Here is a 22,299-nt window from a genome sequence, read left to right as displayed (position 1 = left end):
CTATGTTTGACGTTGTTTTGGCAAACTAGAAAACAATAATTTTAAAATAAACTCAGAAATAGCAAAAAAAGGTATTATCTTTACTTAACAAAAACATTTCATCATTAATAGAAATTAATCAGGAATTCAAAACTGCGGCATCCAAAACAGCATTAATTTTAATTCCTGAATAAGGTTTTCAATTCTTAGAATTTATTATATGTACATATACATGCGTGTATACACGCACACACAGAGGTGTGGAAGCTGGAGATCCAGCAGGCATCTGGAAATCTCCTGTGGCTCAAATTTCTAAGCCAATACTTTGTAAGAAAGAGTGATGACGGCATTTGAGGTCAGAAAGAGCAATCATATAATAATGGATTTTCATCCCAAATGGCAGATAAGAAAGAGAGGTTATTGCATTCAGATGATGGTTCCTATTTCCTTATCTGACAATAGGAAAGCCTTGCCCTACAATCTGCTTAACATTCTGATATGTAGTGAAATCACGATTACTCTTAATATACAAAGATGTGATTATCAATCAAAGATGAAGCAGCAGTGGTAAAAAGAACAGATGCAGTCTGCATTTCTTTTAAAACCACAAGATCAGTTAATCAATTCTGTTATCAGCCCAATGACATTCTACTCTCAGGTAGATCAGCAACCTCCCTCATTAATGTGATTCATACTTGTAGAGGGGATGTGCTGGACTAGCCAACTCTAAAATAAACAACCAAGCACCATGATATTTAAATTGTACAGAAAGTGATACACTGCTTATCTGCCAACTACTACAGTGTAAATTTGTATTTTAATCAAAATGTAGAGGCAAAGAGCGATTAGGCTGCGTAAACCATCATTAAAGAAAGCCTTAAAAAATAGTGTTGGGGAACCATTCTCATTTTCAAGAAAACCATATCCATGCACACAGGGTTTTAACAAAACCAAGTGCAGTTCTGTCAGTCATAACTATGCTGCAAAACACTTCTCCTGTCTTTTTCTCTTACTAGTAGAAATGCATGTACAGATAACCCTGCACTCGCAATTTTTAACAAAGGGGACAACAGGTGAATGAACAGGAGAGACTATCACAAATTTATAACGTTCTAGAAATCAAGGTTGGTATTTTGGGAAAAATTACACAATTCTGTAAAAGTTTCTTGAGTATCCACTCATGAAGGAAACTGACTGCCTGCAAGTCTTTGGTTTTAAGTGTTTTATTTTGGGTCAGTTTAGTTCCAATACTTATCAGAACACCAACTGCAGGTAGTTGTCTGTCCTGACAACATCTAGTTTTCATGACCTACATGTCACTTTTAGGTTCTCCTAGCATAATCCTTTGTCCTTTCTTGTGCAATCTGCTGCAACAAGGAATAGGGAAGTTTTCAGATGGCATCAGCTGTATTAGTCTCTCACCTTAACCCTGTGGTTTTGTCTGTTTCTGTTACACACAGCACATGGTGCCCTAGGCTGTGATTTGTGTTCCCTTGGAATCCTAATTAAAAGTCATGCAGGTAAAATGCAAGAGGAAGATTCTCTCTGTCTGCACTGTCTATGGAAACCCTAAGGATTTGGATGACTAGGAGTGAAAGCAATGGAAGGGAAAGAACATACATGAGACAATTCAAACAGTTGTACTGTTTATGTATATTTGAAAACAAAACAAAAAAAAAAAAAAAAGAGAGAGGAAAAAGCTGGCACGTAACAACTCAGAGGAGACTGAATGAGCTCCTTCTTTCAGCTCCTTTTCTCTGAGTTTATATGAGTAAGTGTTAGAATGGCAAAGCACAGATCAAATACACAGAGAAGGGTGGTTCTGACCCTTTGCCAGAGCAGCTCTGGTATTTGCCTTCATCTGGTAGAGATGTCTAAGAAAGAGTGGATCCATCATAACATTACAAGAACCAAAAGTTCTCCTGATGAGGAAGACAGCCAACTTGTTCTGCTGGTATAGCTCCCCCTTTTGCTTTAAAATCTGGATGCTTTTAAAAATGTCATATTTGCAGGATCAAAGGCCAGCAGGTTCAATTGCAGAGATATTTATCAGACTAGTGAATTAATGTGATATGGAAAACACAGATTCTCTTCAACGGCTGGAGCTACATGGTCTCTAATGTACTGAAGAGGAGTCCATTAAATTCAAGACTGATGAAGCTCTGAGCCAATCTGTCAGCATCAACCATAAAGAAAATTTACTGTTGCTCCCCTCTTTTCACAGGCTTCTATTAATAGATGTACCAGCAAAAGAGGAGAGAGGCAGTGAGATGTAAATGAGAGGCAGTCAGAAGGATTTCAGAAGAACAAACAGACCTTAACGTAACGCTTGCTATGCTTAAATAAAGCCCCTGTGTAATGCAAGGTGGTTAATTTTGTAATTACTGTCATGAAGATGTGAACACTTTTCTTGTGACATTAAGATGCACAGTTACTGACACAAGAAGTCACAAAAAGCCTAACCCTATTGTCTGTCATAACTGATTTATCTAGTCTTTCTGCAGTTGATTAATTAGTACTCAAGGAAACATGTTTTGATTAAAACATAGTTTGGAACTCTAACTTATGGTAATTAACTACACTTAGGTGAAGCACAGAAGCAGCACAAACTGCTAGAATGACAGCTTTGTACTAACTGAGTGACTTTCTATTTTTGCAGTTTCTCAAATAAGTTGTTTGTTGATGTGTTGTTTTTTTTTTTTCCCCTGTTATCATAATTTAGAGAAATTATTTTAAAAGTTAGACTGAACCAAAGATATATGTTCATGTGTTGCAATACTGTAAATCTTTGAATTTTGTGTCTAAGTCAATAAATAGTTTTGGCTTATGACAGTAAGTAGCCCAAATAATACATGGCCAAATAGTCTTGGGTTTTCTTAAAAAACAGAAATATCTAAAATTGTGCAAAACAAATTGTGACGGAAGAGGATCACAAATAACAATTTTTTTAGCACATCAGAATGACTGAGAAAACAACTGCCTGAGCTTTAATCATGTCCAACTCAGATAAATTAGTCAATTTAAAATATCATAAAACCTGTGAAGGTACTGCAGTTGTTCTACAGTGCACACAATGTCAATTTAGAATGATGTTTCTGTCAGTTGCACACTTTAGAAAAGAACAAAAGTATTGAGTTAAACTTAGAGCACGGTACTAAGATTATACCTGTTTCAACAAAGTGTAGTTGGATCCATCAGTGCTAATTTTTCTTATTTCATGATGATCAGCCAGAATTAAGAAAGGTTCCTCATCTAAACCCCAGGAGAAAGAATATATTAGACTAGCTTTTACGTTAATTTATGGAAAATCAGGAATACAATGCTGAAATACAGATGGTTTGAAAAATAAATGTTACATGCTCTGATCAATGTTATGGATGAAAGAAATATTTAAAACATTCAAATGTTCCAAGAAAGATCAATGATGCAGCATAAAAATGAACAAAGCAATCAATTAGTATATCTTTCAATGTAGTTTAATTTTTTTGCCTTTGTCATATGGGAACCATACTGTCCTTTATGCTAATTTAATGTCAGAGATTCATTTGAAATATATTTCATACATATTGTTTTAATTTCAACATTCACTTCCAAATTATCACTATTTCTTGTTACAGTAGCAAATAAACCATTTTTTTGACCATTGCTTTTTGAGATTTCAATACTCTGAAAATTACAAAGAAGGAGCGATTTGAACAAACATTGATTCTCTAACTCTGAACTGAAGCCAGATTTGGCTTTTTTACCCCTGGCTTTCTAGTTTATAAAAAAAGTTTTCCTTCAGATACTCATTCATGCCATCACTTACTTTGAAACATCTCTGATGCTGACATAAATAATATTGAAAAAAAAATAAATTAAAAGCTGTCTTTGTTTTAGCTCTATTAACAGAGATCTCAGCAAAAATTAAAAAGGAAATACTAATGATAATTAAAAATGTTTTTGAGACTTGTATCTACTCCTCATATCTCCTGGAATGTAATGTAGTGTCTAACCTACTCTGCTTTTGAACTGAATATATCATATCACCTTCCTTGCATTTTATGTTCAACTCTGAAGGCTTTCTCCAGTTCTTGAATGATCTGAGGCATCATTCTCAGCACTGTTAGTGGTTTAGGAGAATGGCTGGGCTGCTCTGCTCTGTTGTTAACAGTTCAAGGCAATTCATGCAAGAAATCAGTGTCAGACCAAACATTCCCTCGTTGGCTCCTCCTCACAGCACAACCATCCTTGCCACCACACAAACAGCTTTGTCATGATCACTTTTGAAGTTTGATATATTACAGCTCCAATAAACTGTACGATGATGTGTTCCAGCTCCCCTTCTCATCTGAGCGATCTATGGCTTCTAAATGTATGAGTGGCTCGCAAGGAATGAGACAGGAGTAAATAAAAAACCAGATCCTATATTTCTGCCCTCTCCTGTGCTTCCTCTGATTACTCAGGAAAGCACCTGAGACAGGAACAGGAGGCAGACAGAAGTCCCAGCCTTCTTGCCATTTACAAAGAAAATAGAAGGGTTTTTCATACTTTAAAAACAACCCCAAAACACAAACAAGCTGCTTTGTTCAAGAGTGGAATAGGGAGGTGTCTGCTCAAGCTGAAGACTGCCTGCACAAAAAGGAAATCCAGCAGAACACTGAAATGGGTTTTTTTGTTTCTTTCCTGTTGACATTTTGCTCTTCCTTTCACTGATCTAGTGAATCTTACTCACTGAAGCACATAAAACTAACATCAGTGGCATAGACAGAAGGATGAGGAAACAACCCATGTTTTTCTGTGTCTTGAACTTCACTCTGTTTTACGTGCAAGACTGGAAGATTTTATTTGTTATAGGAATAATATTTTCCAATTTCTATTATTTTTTCCTCTTCCTCCTTTTAACACCTCCTTTTGACATTCTTATATTCTAAAGTTGATTAAGTAAAACAGCAGCAGTTTTTCAAACACTTATCATAAACATACTATTCTAATGGGAATCAGAAGTAGAATTAAGAGATGAATTAACTTTCCTAAATTAATTACTTAAGTGAATTAACATTCCTAAAACCTTTTTAATAAATTTACCAGTTCCAACGTTCACAGTCCTCCGCAACTATTCACTACAAATTATTTGTGCATAACACATACTAAAAATAGAATTTACTACATTCAGATATTGAGTAACACTCCTATAGTTTATTGAAGTAGGTGGGCTTCAGACTAACTCTGTGTATCTTGCATAAAGGGGTAACACGGACCTTCGGGCAATGTTATTTCTCAAATTACTTCGGATACAGCTTTGAATGAAAAAAAACCCAAACAAAAATAAAGTGATACCTGAAAGGGATTTGCAGCCATTTAGGTTATCAGGCTGTATTTCGTACCCATCTGCACACAAGCATTTGTATGTTCCATATGTATTGATGCATTGCTGGCTACAGGGAAATCCAGTAGAACATTCATCAATATCTACACACGTTTTGCCATCATCCTTCAGCCGGAACCCAGGCCAGCATTTGCACTGGGAAAGAAAAACAAATACATTTGTTTTGAATTACTCATGGATTCTAGTTTTTACCTTATGTACTTTATTCTGAATATGTTAGCAACATAATTTTTTTCATGTAGTTTACATTCTTCAGGTAACATCTTAGTTACATTGCTTAATTACACTGCTATTGTTCTCAGGCAGACAGAGCTACACTTCAGTTACAGCTGCTGTGATCCTAGTGTTCCCTCCCAAATAACCCTGTTGAATGAGGAATTATTCTTTCTTCTTTAACTGAAGAAAAAGTAAACCACATCATTTCAAAATATGAAAGGAAATATGAAAAGATGAAAATAATTATGGAGGGACCCTTTGGAGTTCTTAATTTTCAAGTACACCTGAGCTTTTTGATAAATGTATAGTTTTTATAGTATTTCTTGAAGAACTGATAACATCTAGCATTCTGGGTAACAGACACACGGAGATGAACGACAAATCTGGATGGCAATTTTGATTGGGGTCTGTTGACCACCATGGGAAGCTTATCATGTGCAACATGAGTGATGGCAAATGCAACCGGGTAGAGGGTTTCTGAAACAGAGGTTTTACCAATGGAAAATGTGTGTCATGTTCCCTCCACTACTCTCTGCAGAGACCCAGAACATGCTTTTTCCATGACGACTCTCCTTCAGTAAGGTTTTGGTGTGCCCAGCCTACCCTCCAGCTCTCTGGTCTGTGGCCTCCTGACTTAGGGTTTCAGAGGTTTCAATACTGTTCGAGATAAGCCATGTTGGACACATTTTATTTAGTCCTCAGTGTGACAACAAATACTGGGAGATCTAGAGGTGCAGCTGGGGATACTTTAGAATTGTAAAAACTGAAAAAAAAAGAAATCTCTCTTCTGTTCTCAGCTTCTATTTGCAGGTCAATGCAGTAAGTGGCTCAGGATTACATACTACCCAAGGAGTATTCCTCTCTACATCAGAAGGCCAAGGAGCAGATTCAGGTGGTTCAGAAAACACCATCACATGCAGACAACTAAAGAATTTATCCTCCAACTAAGGCTATTATGTTTTATTTAATTTCTGTAAGTGTCTTTGACTTAGAAAATAATTTGGAGAAAACTGTTTTTCCTGCCATTCACTCCCATCTGTCTTCCTTTCTCATAATTGATTTTCAGTGCTCTGTACACATCAGTATGATTTGTTGTGTTTGAAGAATTGTATGTTCTTTTCCTTAGGTTTAAAGTATGTATTGTACCATTTTTTTATATACAATTGGCAATGGTTTGCTAAACGGAAACAAAATTTAGATACTTCGGAATATAAGTTATTTCTTAACAAGGAAGTACAACACCCTGGAGTTTAATTATAATCACACAGTAGTTAAGAGACTGCTAAGAATCAGCAATATATTACACCACATTTTGTAATTATTTACCTTGTATCCAACAGGAAGATCCTGACAATCCTGAGAACAGCCACTAACTTTCTTACTGAGACATTCATTAATGTGACAGCTTTTCTCATCAGATCCATCACTGCAATCTTCTTTGTTATCACAGACATTGCTTTGAGGAATACACTTGCCATTTTTGCACATAAAAAAAGAGTTGTTACATGACTGCTCTGGAAAACAAAACAAAGAGAACACAACTTGGTGTAGTCTATTTGTACTTGGAATCAATTTTCTCATGGACCAGCTGCAATATGTGCACGTGAGATGAAACAACTGTGTAAAAATTGAATGTTAATTTCTTATTGATAGCATTGCAACACCTTTTACATGCCAGTGTCTGTAAAGCTTTATTCCTCTCCTGGAAAATGTGTGAATACTTCAAATTATTATTCCTTCCTACACATTTGTTTTCATCGAACTGAGAATCTTCTACATTATGTCTGTACAATTTGCAAAGCTTTAAAAGCATGGCTTCTTCTCCTTGTAGCTGTTGAGGCTTTTACTAACACTAGTGACTGGATGCAGATGCACTTCTTCTCTGAAGACACATGGACATGTTTTTATTTTCCCAAGGGGCAAAATCTAAATACCTCAGCTCAGCTATATTCAGGTTCTTGAAATCAGACTGAGAACACTGATTTAAAGTGGTTTAAAGCAGGTATTTTGCCTTGCCTAAAGCAAATGCGCAATTGCTATCAAAACTGGTACAAAGGACTGTACAACATGTCTACTGCACAATAAAGTTGTAAGATTCTGGATCTTTCAAAAAGCTACAGAATAGGATATGATATACATACCAGGATTCATTTTCTACTCAAAACCCAGTCAGACATCTACAACCTTATGTCAGTAGAAAATATCAATTGGCAGAAAATCACATTTGGTCAGTAATTTGCTACAAAAAATAGATCAGTGTTTACTACAGGAAGAACAACCTAATATCCCCTTTTGTATGGTTTACTTTTGTGTGATGAGTAAAATGAATATATTAACAGTTTTCAGGGGAAACTATCAACTTTGACACTAATTACATTAATATTTCCTTATTTTAGTACTAACAGGACGACTGCATGGATGAACTAGCAGCTCTTATACTATTGGAGCTGGTGGCTGGAACTTTGTGAGCTGAGGTTTTGGATGCTGAGGACTGACAACACACTCTCCTGGCAAGACATAAGGAATATCACCACGAAAACACTGCAGGTTTAAGCTCGGAGGTTTTACCAATCCTAAACCATCGCTTTCCAAACAGAAAGGTCAAACAAGATTATTTAAAAAATTCCACACGAACCTGAACTTTTGCATTTTATGTTTATAGGTGCTTCATCAGAATGGTCTGGGCAGTCAAAATCCCCATCACATTGCCACTGGGAATTCAATAGGCACCTTCCATCAGCACAAGTGAATTCTCCAGGACGACAGTGACGGTACCCTAGAAATACAGCACTCAATTACTTCACACTTTCAACCTAAAATTGTGCCCATACAAGGCAATGTAAATATATTCTGTTCTGCAAAAAGATACAAAGATTTTCATGCTTGTACACACGTCCACCAAGAAACAGAGAAATCAAATGTCTCTTATGCAGCACAGCATAATCACAAAACAACTCCTACATATGTAAAACATAATTATGCAGCTCTCAATCATAAATACTTTTTTTTTGTAGATGTAATTAACTTTTTGCTATTATTAGAAAATAGCTTTCTAACGGACATTTTAGAAATTACTATGCTGAGCAGATATTTTTGCAATATGATTTCTACTATATGCTTTCTCTTTAAAACATGCAGAGCACTAATCATTTTAACCACACTCAACATGCACTTTCTAAGATGGCCACAAAATTAGTCTATAGAAAATATATACATTTTCAAAGTTAAAGTGGATTTCTAACAGAGAATTATAATATATAATGAAGTAAAGAAACCAGAGACAGGTATTTGCTTCTTAAAACACTTGGAGTGTTTATTCTAGAGTTCAAAACCAAAAAAGAAAAATTGAAAAAAGTCAGCAAAAATTTAGTTTTTTCCATTCGATTTGGAAGCATGAAAGTTGAAAAATTCCCAGAGGAAACTCACCTTCTATTTCTAAGATTTTTACTTGCAAGATTCAGTACACAAAACCAAGTGCTACAAAACTTATGTTCCTGTTTGAAAAAGAAAAGTGTAACTTTTCCTGTATTCTATGTGTATAAATTTTGCCTCAAACTCTCAATGGTCCTTTAAAACAGCCTTGAAAGTAAGCCTTGATTTAGTTTAAAACTCAAGAAAAAAATAGTATGTAGCATAGATCATGCCTGAAAAAAGATAGGCTGGTTTGATATAGAAAGCTTTATATGGTTGTCTGAGTCACCTTTGAGTGCAAGATTTTACAGACCAACAGCTTTACCTGATGTCTGCAACATTTCACAGGCATGTCACCATCAGAAAGGTCATTACAAATGTGCAGAACAAAGGCTCCTGCTTAATATTGCCTCTGTTCTTGATGACAGGACATAAAGAAGCTGGAAACCAAAACCAGGAAATCCTTCCTATTCCTGTACTTGTCTTTTGAGTAGTCACATAAACAAAGTATTTTATCTTCGTGATGTAATTTCGTATTCTTGAATAGAGGTCCTAAATATTGTTTTATTATCAAGAACATAAGAAATACCTTACAGGATGAGACAGTGGCTCATCTAGCTCAGTGCTCTGTCTCCAACAGCTGCAATAGGAGATGCAACTTAGGGAGAATGTATTTTGTCCTCATGTTCTCCCCAGCTTGAATTATTGCTATATTTTTGTTTACACACAGTTGTTAATATTTCATTTAAAAGAGAGGCTTATGTACTGGAATCAAAACTTGTCTCAAAGAACTTTTTAAATTTGTTTAGTTTGATACCAGTAAAAACCAGTTACTCCAATCACCAGTCCCGTTTTTACATTACATCTGAATTATACTCTGGAAAAAAACAAGAAAATTGACTTTTCCATTCTATAGACAGAAAAATAAAAATCTAGCTTTTTAAATGGATTCCCTTCTTTCAGCTTTTAGGAATATATTCCAAGCCAAATTTCATCCCATTCAATACAGATTTTTAACTGCACAAAACCAGTCTTGAATTTGGATGGAATATTTGCTCTGTATTTTCCATATCTATTATTTATTTAGATTAATGTTTCCAAGTATGGCCTAGATATACTGTACAGTCAATCACATAAGAAATCCTAAATTCATATGAATGGTAAAATTAAACAACTACATATAGCTTTAGTTGGTACCATTTAATTGAAGGAATAGCCAGGACAGTGATGTTTCATTATTTGATAGAAAAAAACGTGTACAGAGACAAAGACAAAAGAAAAACAAACCAAAACATAAAAAAGATACATAAAGAACCAGAAATTATAGACTGTACATTTTAAATTTCTGTTATGATATTAGCAATTAACTGTAAGTCACAACTATAGCAAATAATTTGTCACTGTAGCTCTAGCTCCAAGTTAATAGCAAGTTGCATTCATTAATGCATAATTAAAACAATTCTTTAAAAGAGCTTTCTTTTTCAATAATGATTTGAAGTAACAACAGACCTTGCAGAAGGCCTGACAGTTAACAGTCTGAAACTTTTCTGTTTACTCTACTTTTGTTATACTTGCCGCATTCCAGAGATTCATCTGATCCATCTCCACAATCATCATCATGGTCACACACAAATTGTTTGGGAATGCAGACTTTGTTGTGGCACATGAAAGCATTCTCGTCACAGGTGTTATTAGGAGCTAAGGAAAACACAGTACAGAAAAATGAATCCCATGACTTGATTAACAGCCACTTTCTTACAGAAAAATAAAGTAAGACCAGTTAATCTGAGTGAATTCAATGGAAGTAACCATAAGTTTTGAGTCATACAAAGAGCAATTCAATAGCAGAAAAAGCTCCTCATCAGCACCAAGACAGCTAAAGTAGAAAGGATCGCTAAAATCCATGCAATCCAGACAGAAAGGCTTCAGAAGTTGCTGCTGTCTACAACTAAGCTAAGATCTGCCTCTGAGGAAAGAACATTGGGGAAGCAGAGATGTCCTTCCTACGTGACTCTGCTCCTGAATAAAAGCAGCTCTTTAAAATCTGTAAATACTCAAAATATACCCCAGCCCAGAAAGGGATAAGTGATAAGAAATGCATACAGTGGACAGAACATATTGAAATATTTTTAACCTACACCATTTTAATATATATTAATCAAGCAAACCCCCTAATGAAACTACTACTGAACTCCTGACTCTTTTAACAGAACTGTATCTCAGAAGTCTGGACATAAAGAGTTTATAGGGCAAGAGATGTCAAGATCTGAACAATTAAACAGAATAAATCAGAGACAGAACTCTATCTCCCCTTTTGATACACAACCTCCTTGACATGCAGCAGCATTTTCTTCAGGAAGAGGAATAAAAGTGCATAGTCAATAATATGTTAATTTTAATTAGCAAACATGCTGTATAATGTCTATGACATGACACACATACTGATCTTCAGCTGGTGTGCTTCAGTATACATTAAAAAAACCTGAATATATTAGGCTGATTTAAATGTTGAAGGATCTTGGTATGCATGTTTATGTGGCCCATCCATCTTTATAAACAATCTTCACACTATAAGGGTAGGACACTACAGACAGAAACAGCATCTGGATATTGTAAAATCAAAACTACCAAAAAACCACAACTATTGCACATCTGTAACAGGCAAACATACCACAGCCTGCTGCTGCCAGCTCATCACTTCCATTAGGACAGTCCCTTTCACCATCACAAAGCCAGTGCTGGGGGACACAGGCATGGGAGCCCAAGCAACTGAATGTATCTGCTGCACAGGTCACTGAGCCTGAAAGAAACATCACACGAGTGTCTCAAAACATATTCTGCTATATTTTTTTAAGGAACAGGTAATGACCAAGTAAGAGATTGTTATTTCAAAACAGAGCTTGGATTTTCTTCTGCACATTCTGATAAACACACTGGCTAAGTGTATTTGACAGCAAAATTTTGACAATCTGCTATTTCTTCCATTCTTTTCATTCATCCAGTCTCATTTTTCTGCAAAGAAATTTAATTTACCATACTTCATAAAAGCTATCCAGCAGAATAACTTTTCAAACCAATTGTAGTCTTCACGTTTGACTGTATGTTTGGACTGATCAAACAAAGGAACTAATCTTGTAAACCACATAATCCTCACATCACTAGATGCCAGGAGGCTAAAGGTACTCAAACTTGCATGAGTCAGTCCCATGCAGAGAACTATCTGTACCAAGTAGAATAGTAGTGGGCGTAAGAAAATTTCTGACAGTTACTAATGCAAGTAACCCAACATATTGTTTATTTAACTATTTTTTTTCTTTTCTTTTTTACAGGCTTTTCTTTAGATTATTATATCCTAGGATTAATTTTACTCTGATTGGAAGTAAACTTTTGTGTAATCCATCACTTAATGTATTGCCTTAAATGAGTTAAACATACTTCACTTTACAGGAAACAATACTTTCTACTAATTTTAATTAGAAATTAATAAAAATAAAACAGTAAAACAAATTTTTAAAATTACTTCTTGTACTATTTATGGAAGGGAAAGAACTTTGCTTCTTTATACTTATTTGCCATTTTCTGATACCTGTGATGTTGATGCTATATTCAATGTTAAATAAATATTTGTTTTGCAAGACTGAAAAATCTGAAGTAATCTTGATCTCTTTTTTCTTCTTGCAATTCTGATCTGCCTCCTGTTCCTAAGGAAAAATTCAGCCTTAACTGCCCCCTTTTCTTACACGGTGTGGACTTTTCCCTTTTCAAGAGATGGTTTACAACTCTATGGGTGGTGTTTTTTCCTAATAAGAGATCTACAACGTATTGCAAGTGAAGATATCAAGAGTAGTAATTCTGAACAACTTTTCTAAATTAAAAAAAGAAAAAAAAGGTATGTTGTGGTGACACTGCAATTTGCTGGCCTTTGTTTTCCTATCCTATTTCCTATTTTCTTCTCTAAGTCTCCTGTTAAAGAAACTGATGTTTCTTAAGGCTTCACATTGTTTTATAGCAGTCACATGAGGTGCTTATCTTCCCATTTCACACCCTGTCCTTTTCCTAGGGGAGAGGGGCTGAGAGAAATCTTTCCTTTCAAACAAACATTGCCTTCAACTCCCAAGTCCTCAGCATGGCTTGAATACCATAAAAAATGTATATATTGTGGATAGTTGTCAGCTTGAAGCTAATGTATTAATTAATTCATATTTTGTCATATAGGCATGGTGGTTTCCATCTTAAGTAATTTAATTCGTTGACATTTCTCCATCTGTGTTTAAGAAATTAGTCTAATAAACCACAACTCTGAACAACAGCTGAAGAGATTTATTCTCTATCTACTTGGCATTTCTCGTAAAGTTATCAACAATATTTTTATTACAGTATCACATGAAATATGGAAGAAAAATCTCTTTGTTGAGTGGACTTCAAGTAAGATTACTTTTGAAAAGAAAAAATATTTAAAAGTTGAAATTTTAAAAAGAAAATACTAAAATACAGGATAGATAAAGGTGGAACCAATATAGAAAAAATCTCATGAAATCGGAACAGTCTGACTAGACATAATATGATTTTCTTCTGAAAAGAATTCACTGATGCATTTTCAGTCAACTGAGCCCTAGAATTAAAGTAAAATTTTCAATTCTTTATGTGATTTGAAGGGTTTGGGCATTTGTAAGGAGTATTATGCAATAATGTTTATGACTGTATATACAAAAATGTAACAGGAACAGGAGAAAGAGCTGGAGGAAAACCCCATACTTTTAGGTTCTTCCGGCACCTACTACCGAAATGTAGGATTCAGCTGCAATACAGGTTTTTATCTCAAGAATAGGGATTGGAGCAAAGTTTGGTTCTCCTTTTGCCCACATTGATGTGTCATTCATATTGTTACTGAGAGACTACACAGAAATCATACATTCCCACATAAAAAGGTATCTAGCTGCTGGTTGGAGTGGGCTGGGGGAGGATATTCTCTAATACTGTATCCTTAAAGTACATGCTCTTTGGAAAGGGAACAAGCACAGCATCTCACTTGGATCACTTGGTATCTTTCAGTATTTATGATCTAACACAATACAGAAAGAAAATTATTCTACTTACCACAAATAGCATCACTTTCATCTAAACCATCTCCACAGTCATCCTCTCCATCACAAGTCCATTGCTTGGAGATGCATTTGTTGGCAGAACAAGCAAATTGATTCCATGAGCAAGATGAATCTAGGGATGACACCAGCCACTGCATTTGTCAGGTTCTCACAAGTGCTGTGTGCCCTTTATTTCCTAGCATAGTTCAGGAATCTCCACACTGCTCCTTTCTGTCCACCCCACTTTAGTGTATTTAAACACAGTATAATCCTCATCTTGGCTTTCAGGATGTTACCAGTTTGTACAAGAGTTTGCATTCACCAGTACTTTTATTGAAGTAAATAAACAAATCAATAAATAGTGAATCAGTCTAATTCTTACATTTAAAAATTTTGAAACATTTTGCTAATGAGATAAGTACAAACAAACACTTTAAAAACATAAGTCTGGTTTGTATATTTCACATGGATGTTGTGACTATAGGAAACAGCTTGATTTTGGTAGCAGGGCAGAGATGGCACAGTCCAGATTTCCCAGCACAGCCTTACTCTTGGTATCACACTATCTACTGTATCTTTAAAGGATTTTATATTCTTGTCTCTCACACCAAAACTTGCTATGTATTTGCATTCTGTCATCCCATTTACACTTTTGTGTACCTTGAAATTAATGGCATTCTGCATTTCAAAACCAGTCTGTGCAACTGTTCTAAAGAAGTTATGACCTTTCCTAAAAACTTCGAACCATCTGCTTTCTCCAGACCTGTTTCTTTAAGAATAAATTTTAACTGATGACAACAAATGTTAACAATAAAAAGAAGCTAAGGTAATACAATCTGAATTTAAAAGGAGGGTGTTGTAACAATTACCTCAAAATGGGTAAGAGGGGGGAAAAAAAGAATTTACTAAACGCCCTTTCCTCTCTGCCACCAAAACTGGTTAATAGGTTTCACAATATTGCATCTGAGTATGTATGTGTCATAAAACCTGGGAAGGAATGTGCTCAACACAAAACCTTCTGATTTTTATAGCACAGGGTAGTTTCTACTTTTGAAGTTAGAAGATGTGTAAATACAATGTAAACTACAAACCAAACATGGAGCCATGTTGATGGAAACTGGGTCATGAAGAGAGTAATGTATAATTTTCAGTCATGTTCAGTGGTATAAAAAAAAAACAAAATAAAACTTCAGGTTTTATTTAAATGAGGAATAAGATAACTTTATATCAGAAGAGCAAAGGCAGTAGCATTTAATTATAGGAAACATCAGTTTCAGTAATCCAGAAAAACTTAAGTTTAAAAAAAAAAAAAAAATCAGCTCTCCCTATGAGCAAAATCAAATTGCATCACTTTTGTTGTTACTTTAAATATTTATACCTGTATGGCCTCTGATGCAAATAAATGTCTATTTTTATACCGTAAAGGTCTATTTTGGTTAATTCCTCTTGGGATCACAGATATTGATATTATCTGATTGTATCTATAAAATTGCCCTAATGCGGAATTACAAAAAATTAGTAAAATTGTTATCTATTAAAGCAGTGGAAAAGTCTGGATTCAAATTTATCTCTAGGAGAAAAAACATAAAAATAATAGGGCTTTCATTCTGGAATGAGGTGGGATTTAAGATATTGGCAGGGTATAAAACAGCTGAATCTGAGAATGTAGCTCTAAATTTTGTCTTTGAGATATAAATGCACACTTCTTTCTGTTTTTAAAGTGCATTAGTGCTTGCAGAAATACAAACCAGAAAATGCTCACCACAGTGCAATTCATCTACTCCATCCTCACAGTCTTTCTGCCCATCACAAAGCCAGGTGGTCAGAATACATCTTCCACTAGGACAACCAAAATAATTTTCTTCACATGTGGGTTTGTTTTGAACTGTGATAAAATAAAGAATGTAATGTAAAATGGTCTCTACTAGTATGATTAGGAGCCTAAAATATTTCTGCTAAATTTCTGAATATTAATGGACAAAGTGTTTATGTCTAAAAAGGAAAAAAAAAAAAAGTACTATTTTTATTATTTGTGTTCAAACAAATTAGAAAATAGTGATAGCTAAGTAGTTTAGGGAACTGAAATACTTCATTTAGAACAGAATCAGAGCAGATCTTTGAACTAAATGAAAAGGACTTAGGAAAGTACTTCAGTTCACTGTTTTGAGCTCAGGTAGACCAACATTGCTTGTTGTTTTACACCAGCTGAAGAAATTGCCCTTCTAATCTATCTGCCAGCAGCTACAAGATAACCTGATTTTGGCATTATTTTTGTCACATTAACTGGCAAAAGCTACAAATCTCATGCATGCACCAACTAACTGGAGTTACACTACTGATGCTGGAGACAGATTTAAAAACTTCATCACAGACAAAAAAGGGGTTCTTCTCTGCCTTTTTTCTCTGTTGAGTGTGAAATTCAGTTAAGATTTTACTTTTCTGAATGCTTGGAAAACAGAATGAGGAAAGAAAACATATAATATGTTCAATTTTATGACCTAAGGACAAGTATTAGTCTAATGAGTGGCACAGGTCATTTTCAAACTCTCAAGCAAGACCTTTGCCTGGGAAAACTCAAGCAATATATACCACTTCCAAGCACTGGAGATCACTGTAGCTCTCTGCCAAGGTTTCTATCAGGACTTTAATGTATTTGAACTACCAGGGAGGGCCCCATCTTAAAAAAGAAAGTTAAAATTATATTTATGGCTTCTACAGCTGTATGAATAGAAAAAAGGAAAAAATAAAATAAAAGAGAAGTGATATGTCTATGATGACTGAGTAGATATTAAAGACTGTCTAAGAACAGCCCTACCTAAATGGATATTTTGCCTTAATTTTCTTTAAGAACAATAACACTGAAGAATGACTTTTAATGGAAATTCTCATATTCGTAATAGAAAAAAAAACCACATTCAAAAACTCAACATTCCAAAGTTGGTTAGTTGTGAATGAAACTGCAAAGGAAATGGAAATCACATATAAGCTGAACTGGAATGGTACTGATTCCAAGTAAAGAGAGGAATGATCCAGACAATTAGTCACACATTAAAATGATAGAACTTTTGGACACCCATTTTAAAGACAAAATAACATAATACAAATAAATAGATGATGGAATAAAGTAAAAAAATTAAAGCCTTAAGATGGCAAGTGAGTTTGCTTCTTGTTTCTTCCGTGTAAGATATTTACCTTAGTTCTTGTTGCTATTGCTTCTTTGCTCATCTCTATTTTAATAAGCTTTTCATATGATTCAGTTTGCAAGACACTAAGCTTATGTTTGTTTGGGGTTTTGTCCTACATGTTGTGTAATATAATTCCCATAGGAGAGCAGAAACAGACAGTGAAAACACAGAAAAGTAAATAACTCTTCCTTTTCTGGAAGACTACAATCTCAGCCCTGGGACTGGGAGTCAAGTGTACCATGATGTCTTTGTACCAGCTGAAGAACAACCACAAAAGCAATAACCCTGGATTCTACCCTGGCAGCCTATGCCAAGTACCTCAACAAAAGAAAATAGAACATTCCAAAAGTAAACAAGAGAAGAAATATAACCCACTAAAGTAGCAGCTAATATAAGTTCCAGAGTGATTGTGCTGAAGCTTGATGAGCTTGACACTTCAATGACTGATGTTTTACTTAAATAAAAATGATTAATGATAGACCTAATCTTGAGGAAATAGAAAGCCAGACATTACAGTTTTTTTCAGAGAAATGCATGAGTAATTTGCAAAAATTTGCATAATCTGATGAAACACAAAACAAAGATTGGTGAAAAAAACTGCATTCAGCATTATATTAATTTCTGTATTCAAGAAAACATTATTTAATATTTAAAAAAACATTTTGCACCACAATTAGAAAAAACAAACAGAATGATAGGAATACAGTTTAAAACACTATATATTTTTTTTCTTCTTTTTCAGTTACCTGGGCATTTTAGTTCATCTGTATAATCTCCACAGTCATTAGATCCATCACATATCCATTCTGGCAGTATACAAAGTGAAGTAGAATTACAGCTAATAAATCCTGAAGATTTTATTCCAAGTTTGTAGAAGTAAGCACAGTTTGTATTATCTGGAAAGAAACAGTAAATCACAATATTACAACTCAAAAAGATTGAGAGCCTTCTAGTTTGGTTTTCAGGTTTATCTTGAGTTGGTGCAGAACATGCAGCTGCTGGTATCCAACCAGTAATGACTGAATTAACTGCTATATAGTAAGGAATAATCATGGAACAGCTGCTATGATGAAGCACAGACAAACACCAACTTACTGCAGTTCTTTTCATCAGAAGCATCTGCACAATCAATGATCTGGTTGCACTGTGCTGATTTTCCAATGCAAATCCCATCTGTACAATGGAATTCTGTTGAAGCACATGTCGAATCTATAACATATGGTTATAAAAGATGTAAATTTGTGTACTGAACAGACTCTTCAGATGCATGTTTAAGTACTGTGTTTAAACCTTTTAACTTTTAGGATGAGACAATCAGAACACACTGTACCTTCCATAGCTAAAAATTGAGTAGAAATATAAGGTCTAATAAACTTGAAAGCATAAGGTTCTAATTTTAAAATGTATTTTTGAGCCTCAAAGCTTCTCTATATATAATTCATATCAGTTTGACCTAATCACCATGTGAGGAAAGAAGAAGCAATTTCAGGACCATCTCTGAATCTCAGACTTCTTTCTGTAACACCAGGTTGGGTTTTTTCCCCCTGTATGTTTTTCGCTCTACTCATATTCAGCTAAATGATGGAAAATGACGTAATGCTTTAAAAAAAAAAAAAAAAGGGGCTTGTTACTACAGCTACATAGGTTTTCGCTATAAATTGAGGAATAATTTCCTCTCCAATCTTTCAGAATCATAACTAAGGATTTGTGTTGTCTGCTAGCTAGTCTTTACTCTTTGACTGATGCACAGACATAAATATTAATGTTTAAAGACATAAAAGAAAACAAATTCTGATATAAAAAGGAGAACAATTCTAGTAAGTTTTGCAAAGGACACAGACATTGCCATGCATCTGAGAAGCAAGGAAATAGAATGCTAGCTGCTTCAAAGAAGAAACAGATGCAGAGAAGAAACCTCCCATCTTTCAACCTTCCTGTTCATGGTAAAGATTGTTTCACAGAAGAAGCAGCAACCAGATTATCTGAGTTTTTCACTGCCAAAACCACTCCCCTTCTAGAGGAACATAGGTGTAAATTAAAATTGGTCTTCATATCAATCCCAAAATATACTCACTCAAACATATCAGTGTGCAACTCCTTGGCTTTGAATTCTAAGAAAAAAAATCCCAGCAGCTGTAATTCCAATCAAGTTATATGCATTTTTTTGCTATTTCTATTTACATCCTAGTTATTTTGAAAGCAATACTCTGAAATACCTTGGAAGTAACTGTCATTTACCTTTACAGTCAAACTCATCAGAGTTGTCACCACAGTCATTTGCACCATCACATACTTTGTTACTTGACACACAGCGACGATTAGAACATGGCTTGAAACCCTTCCGACAGCCTCTGTTTTCTGGAAAGTTAAGTGCAAGCACTTAATTTCATTTAGACACTTGATATATAATACAAATAGCCCTCCATTAAAATCAGACAATCATTCCAGAAAACAAACAAAACAAAAACCATATGAAATGATAATGCATTTGAAAGTACAGGAAAACCTTTAGAAATTGGTCAGTTATTGTCCAGCAGAAGAACTTGGGCTAACAAACAGATAAAGAGTGTAAGAATGACCAAAAATGCAACAGGAAAGCCTAAATCCCATTTTGCATATCTCATGGTATAAGTAGCCCATATGCTTTAAATGCATTTGTTTTGACATGCTTTTGTCAGGCACCTGACAATGTTTGCAGGCAGCATCAGTAACTCCACCACATGGAATGAAACATACCATATTTGCCCTAAAACCACATTAGGAACAAACGGAGAGTGGCTTTCTTTAATGTGTGAGTCGGCATTTCCTTCTTGTGCATCTTGGCAAGGAGTTGGTATGAACATGGTGAAAAGTGCCAAAGGACCAAATGTAAGCACGTATAACTGTCCTGGTTTGAGCCAGGATAAAGCCAGTTTTTCTTTTGCTGATTCTTTTTTTTTCTTTTCAGTGAGCTTTCTTCAACTAGCAACTGTGTGTTCTGCTAGGTTGATAAGACACTGGAATGTTTTTATAATTGCTGGGCCCTCAAGGTTGTGCCTTTGCTCTGCCGGCTCAGACACTGCGGGGGGATTTGTGGCCCACCCCCCCGTGGGAGGCTGGGTTAGATGAACAGCAAAACTGGCCAGCGATATTCCATTCCATATATCTACGTAGGCTCAGGGGAAGGTCGGAGATGACAGAAGAAAACTTCCTTCCTTCCTGCTTCACTCTCTCGCCGCTTCGCTTCGCCTCTCTGTCTGCCTTCCTTCTTCTCTCTTTTTCTCTTTCTTTTGTTCGTGGCCGGTGTCTGGGAAAACACCATCTGCCCATCATCATCGACCCGTCGACCTCAAGCCCTTCTGACCCTCGTAACTCTCTGCCTTTCTCCAGGAGCAGCTTCGGGATTCCTTGGAATTGTATCGTCAGAGCGAAGTGCTATGGGAGTTGCTGGGGGTGGGGGGAGGCGAGAGGCTTCTACCCACACCTTTGTATAATCACATATATATATATATACTCTCATATCACATATTAGTATTCTAATTAAAGCTGCACAGTTCAGTTTTCAATCTAGCCAAGTCTCTCTCTCTTTTTTTTCTCTCTCTCCTTCCCTACCTGGGTGGGAAGGCATTGAGAGCATTGTTGTCAAACTGAGTCAAACGGTGACAATAACCAAATTAAGAACATCCAGGTGATGTCTGGATACACTTACCACAGTAGAAAAGCTTCTCATCAGACTTGTCCTTACAATGAGCGATGCCATCACAAGTCAGCTGATAATCAATGCATTCACCATTCCCACATTCAAACTCAGAAAAAATGTTACAAGTAGAATTTTTGCCTAAAAATAAACCATATTAACATGTATTTAAATATACACACACACTTATCTGTACATTTCTTGGCATTAAGCAGCATTGAGGGTAGCTATCTAAATAGCAAACATTTTCAAAAATGTTATGTTGGGGTGAGTTACAAATCAAGGTAAGAGTTTAAAAAAACCCAACTGTGGCTAAATATCCATGAAGGAACATGTAGTGCAGCAATTCTGATAAGATCATGACATCTTGAAGCAACTGATGTCATCTACCTGGACTTGTGCAAGGCCTTCAACATTGTCCTGCATGACATCCTGGTCTCAATATTGGAAGGATATGCATTTGAAGGATAGACCACCTGGGGGATAAGGAAATGGCTGGATGGTTGCTCTCAAAGAGTACTGATCAGTGACAAGTGGTGTTCCTCAGGGGTTGGTACTGGGACCAGGGTTGTTTAACATCTTTGTCAGCAACATGGACAGTGGTGTTGAGTGCATCCTCAGCAAGTTTGTTGATGACACCACGCTGTGTGGTGAGGTTGACACGCTGGAGGGAAGGGATGCCATTCAGAGGGACCTTGACATGCTTGAGAAGTGGGCTAGTGCCAACCTCATGAAGTTCAACAAGGCCATGTGCAAGGTCCCGTACCTGGGTTGAGGCAACCCCAATCCCAAATACAGGCTGGGTGGAGAATGGATTGAGAACGGCCTTGAGGAGAAGGACCTGAGGGTCAACACAAGCCAGCAATGTGCGCTCGCAGCCGAGAAAGCCAACCGTGTCCTGGGCTGCATCAAAAGAAGCATGACCAGCAGGTCAAGGGTGGCGGTGATTCTGCCCCTTTACTCAGGTCTCATGAGAACCCACCTGGAGTACTGTAGCCAGATCTGAAGCCCTCGACACAGGAAGGACATAAAGCTCTTGGAGCAAGTCCAGAGGAGGGCCACAAAGATGATCAGAGGGCTGAAGCACCTCTCCTATGAAGACAGGCTGAGAGAGTTGGGGTTGTTCAGCCTGGAGAAGACAAGTCTCTGAGGAGACCCTATAGCGGCCTTCCAGTACCTGAAGGCGGCCTACAGAAAAGCTGGGGAGGGGCTTTTTTCTGGGGTGTATAGTAATACCATGAGGGGTAATGGTTTTAAACTGAAAGAGGAGAGATGTAGGTGAGACATTAGGAAGAAATTCTTTAGTGTGATCATGGTGAGATGCTGGAACAGGTTGCCTAGGGACGTTGTGGATGCCCCTTCCCTGGAAGTGTCAAGACC

At 36.1% G+C, this 22,299-nt stretch overlaps 1 protein-coding gene across 1 annotated transcript in view; it reads right to left on the bottom strand.

Annotated features, from left to right (window-relative positions):
- The window catches only part of LRP1B (LDL receptor related protein 1B), a 398,334-nt gene that overhangs the window by 100,010 nt on the left and 276,025 nt on the right, over positions 1 to 22,299 (bottom strand). The window contains exons 44-55 of the mRNA XM_051623744.1: positions 20,932 to 21,060; positions 19,482 to 19,601; positions 18,339 to 18,452; positions 17,990 to 18,139; positions 15,821 to 15,943; positions 14,072 to 14,191; positions 11,646 to 11,774; positions 10,550 to 10,672; positions 8,199 to 8,339; positions 6,890 to 7,077; positions 5,299 to 5,482; positions 3,146 to 3,231 (exon numbers count right to left, since the gene is read on the bottom strand). Coding sequence (XP_051479704.1) covers positions 3,146 to 3,231; positions 5,299 to 5,482; positions 6,890 to 7,077; positions 8,199 to 8,339; positions 10,550 to 10,672; positions 11,646 to 11,774; positions 14,072 to 14,191; positions 15,821 to 15,943; positions 17,990 to 18,139; positions 18,339 to 18,452; positions 19,482 to 19,601; positions 20,932 to 21,060 — 1,607 coding nt within the window. The remainder of the gene's footprint in view (positions 1 to 3,145; positions 3,232 to 5,298; positions 5,483 to 6,889; positions 7,078 to 8,198; positions 8,340 to 10,549; positions 10,673 to 11,645; positions 11,775 to 14,071; positions 14,192 to 15,820; positions 15,944 to 17,989; positions 18,140 to 18,338; positions 18,453 to 19,481; positions 19,602 to 20,931; positions 21,061 to 22,299) is intronic.

The sequence above is a fragment of the Apus apus genome, chromosome 6, assembly GCF_020740795.1.
Source record: "Apus apus isolate bApuApu2 chromosome 6, bApuApu2.pri.cur, whole genome shotgun sequence".
In the NCBI taxonomy this organism is placed as follows: domain Eukaryota; kingdom Metazoa; phylum Chordata; class Aves; order Apodiformes; family Apodidae; genus Apus; species Apus apus.
Note: the sequence above shows the minus strand (reverse complement) of the source record. Positions and strands in the feature narration are given on the sequence as shown.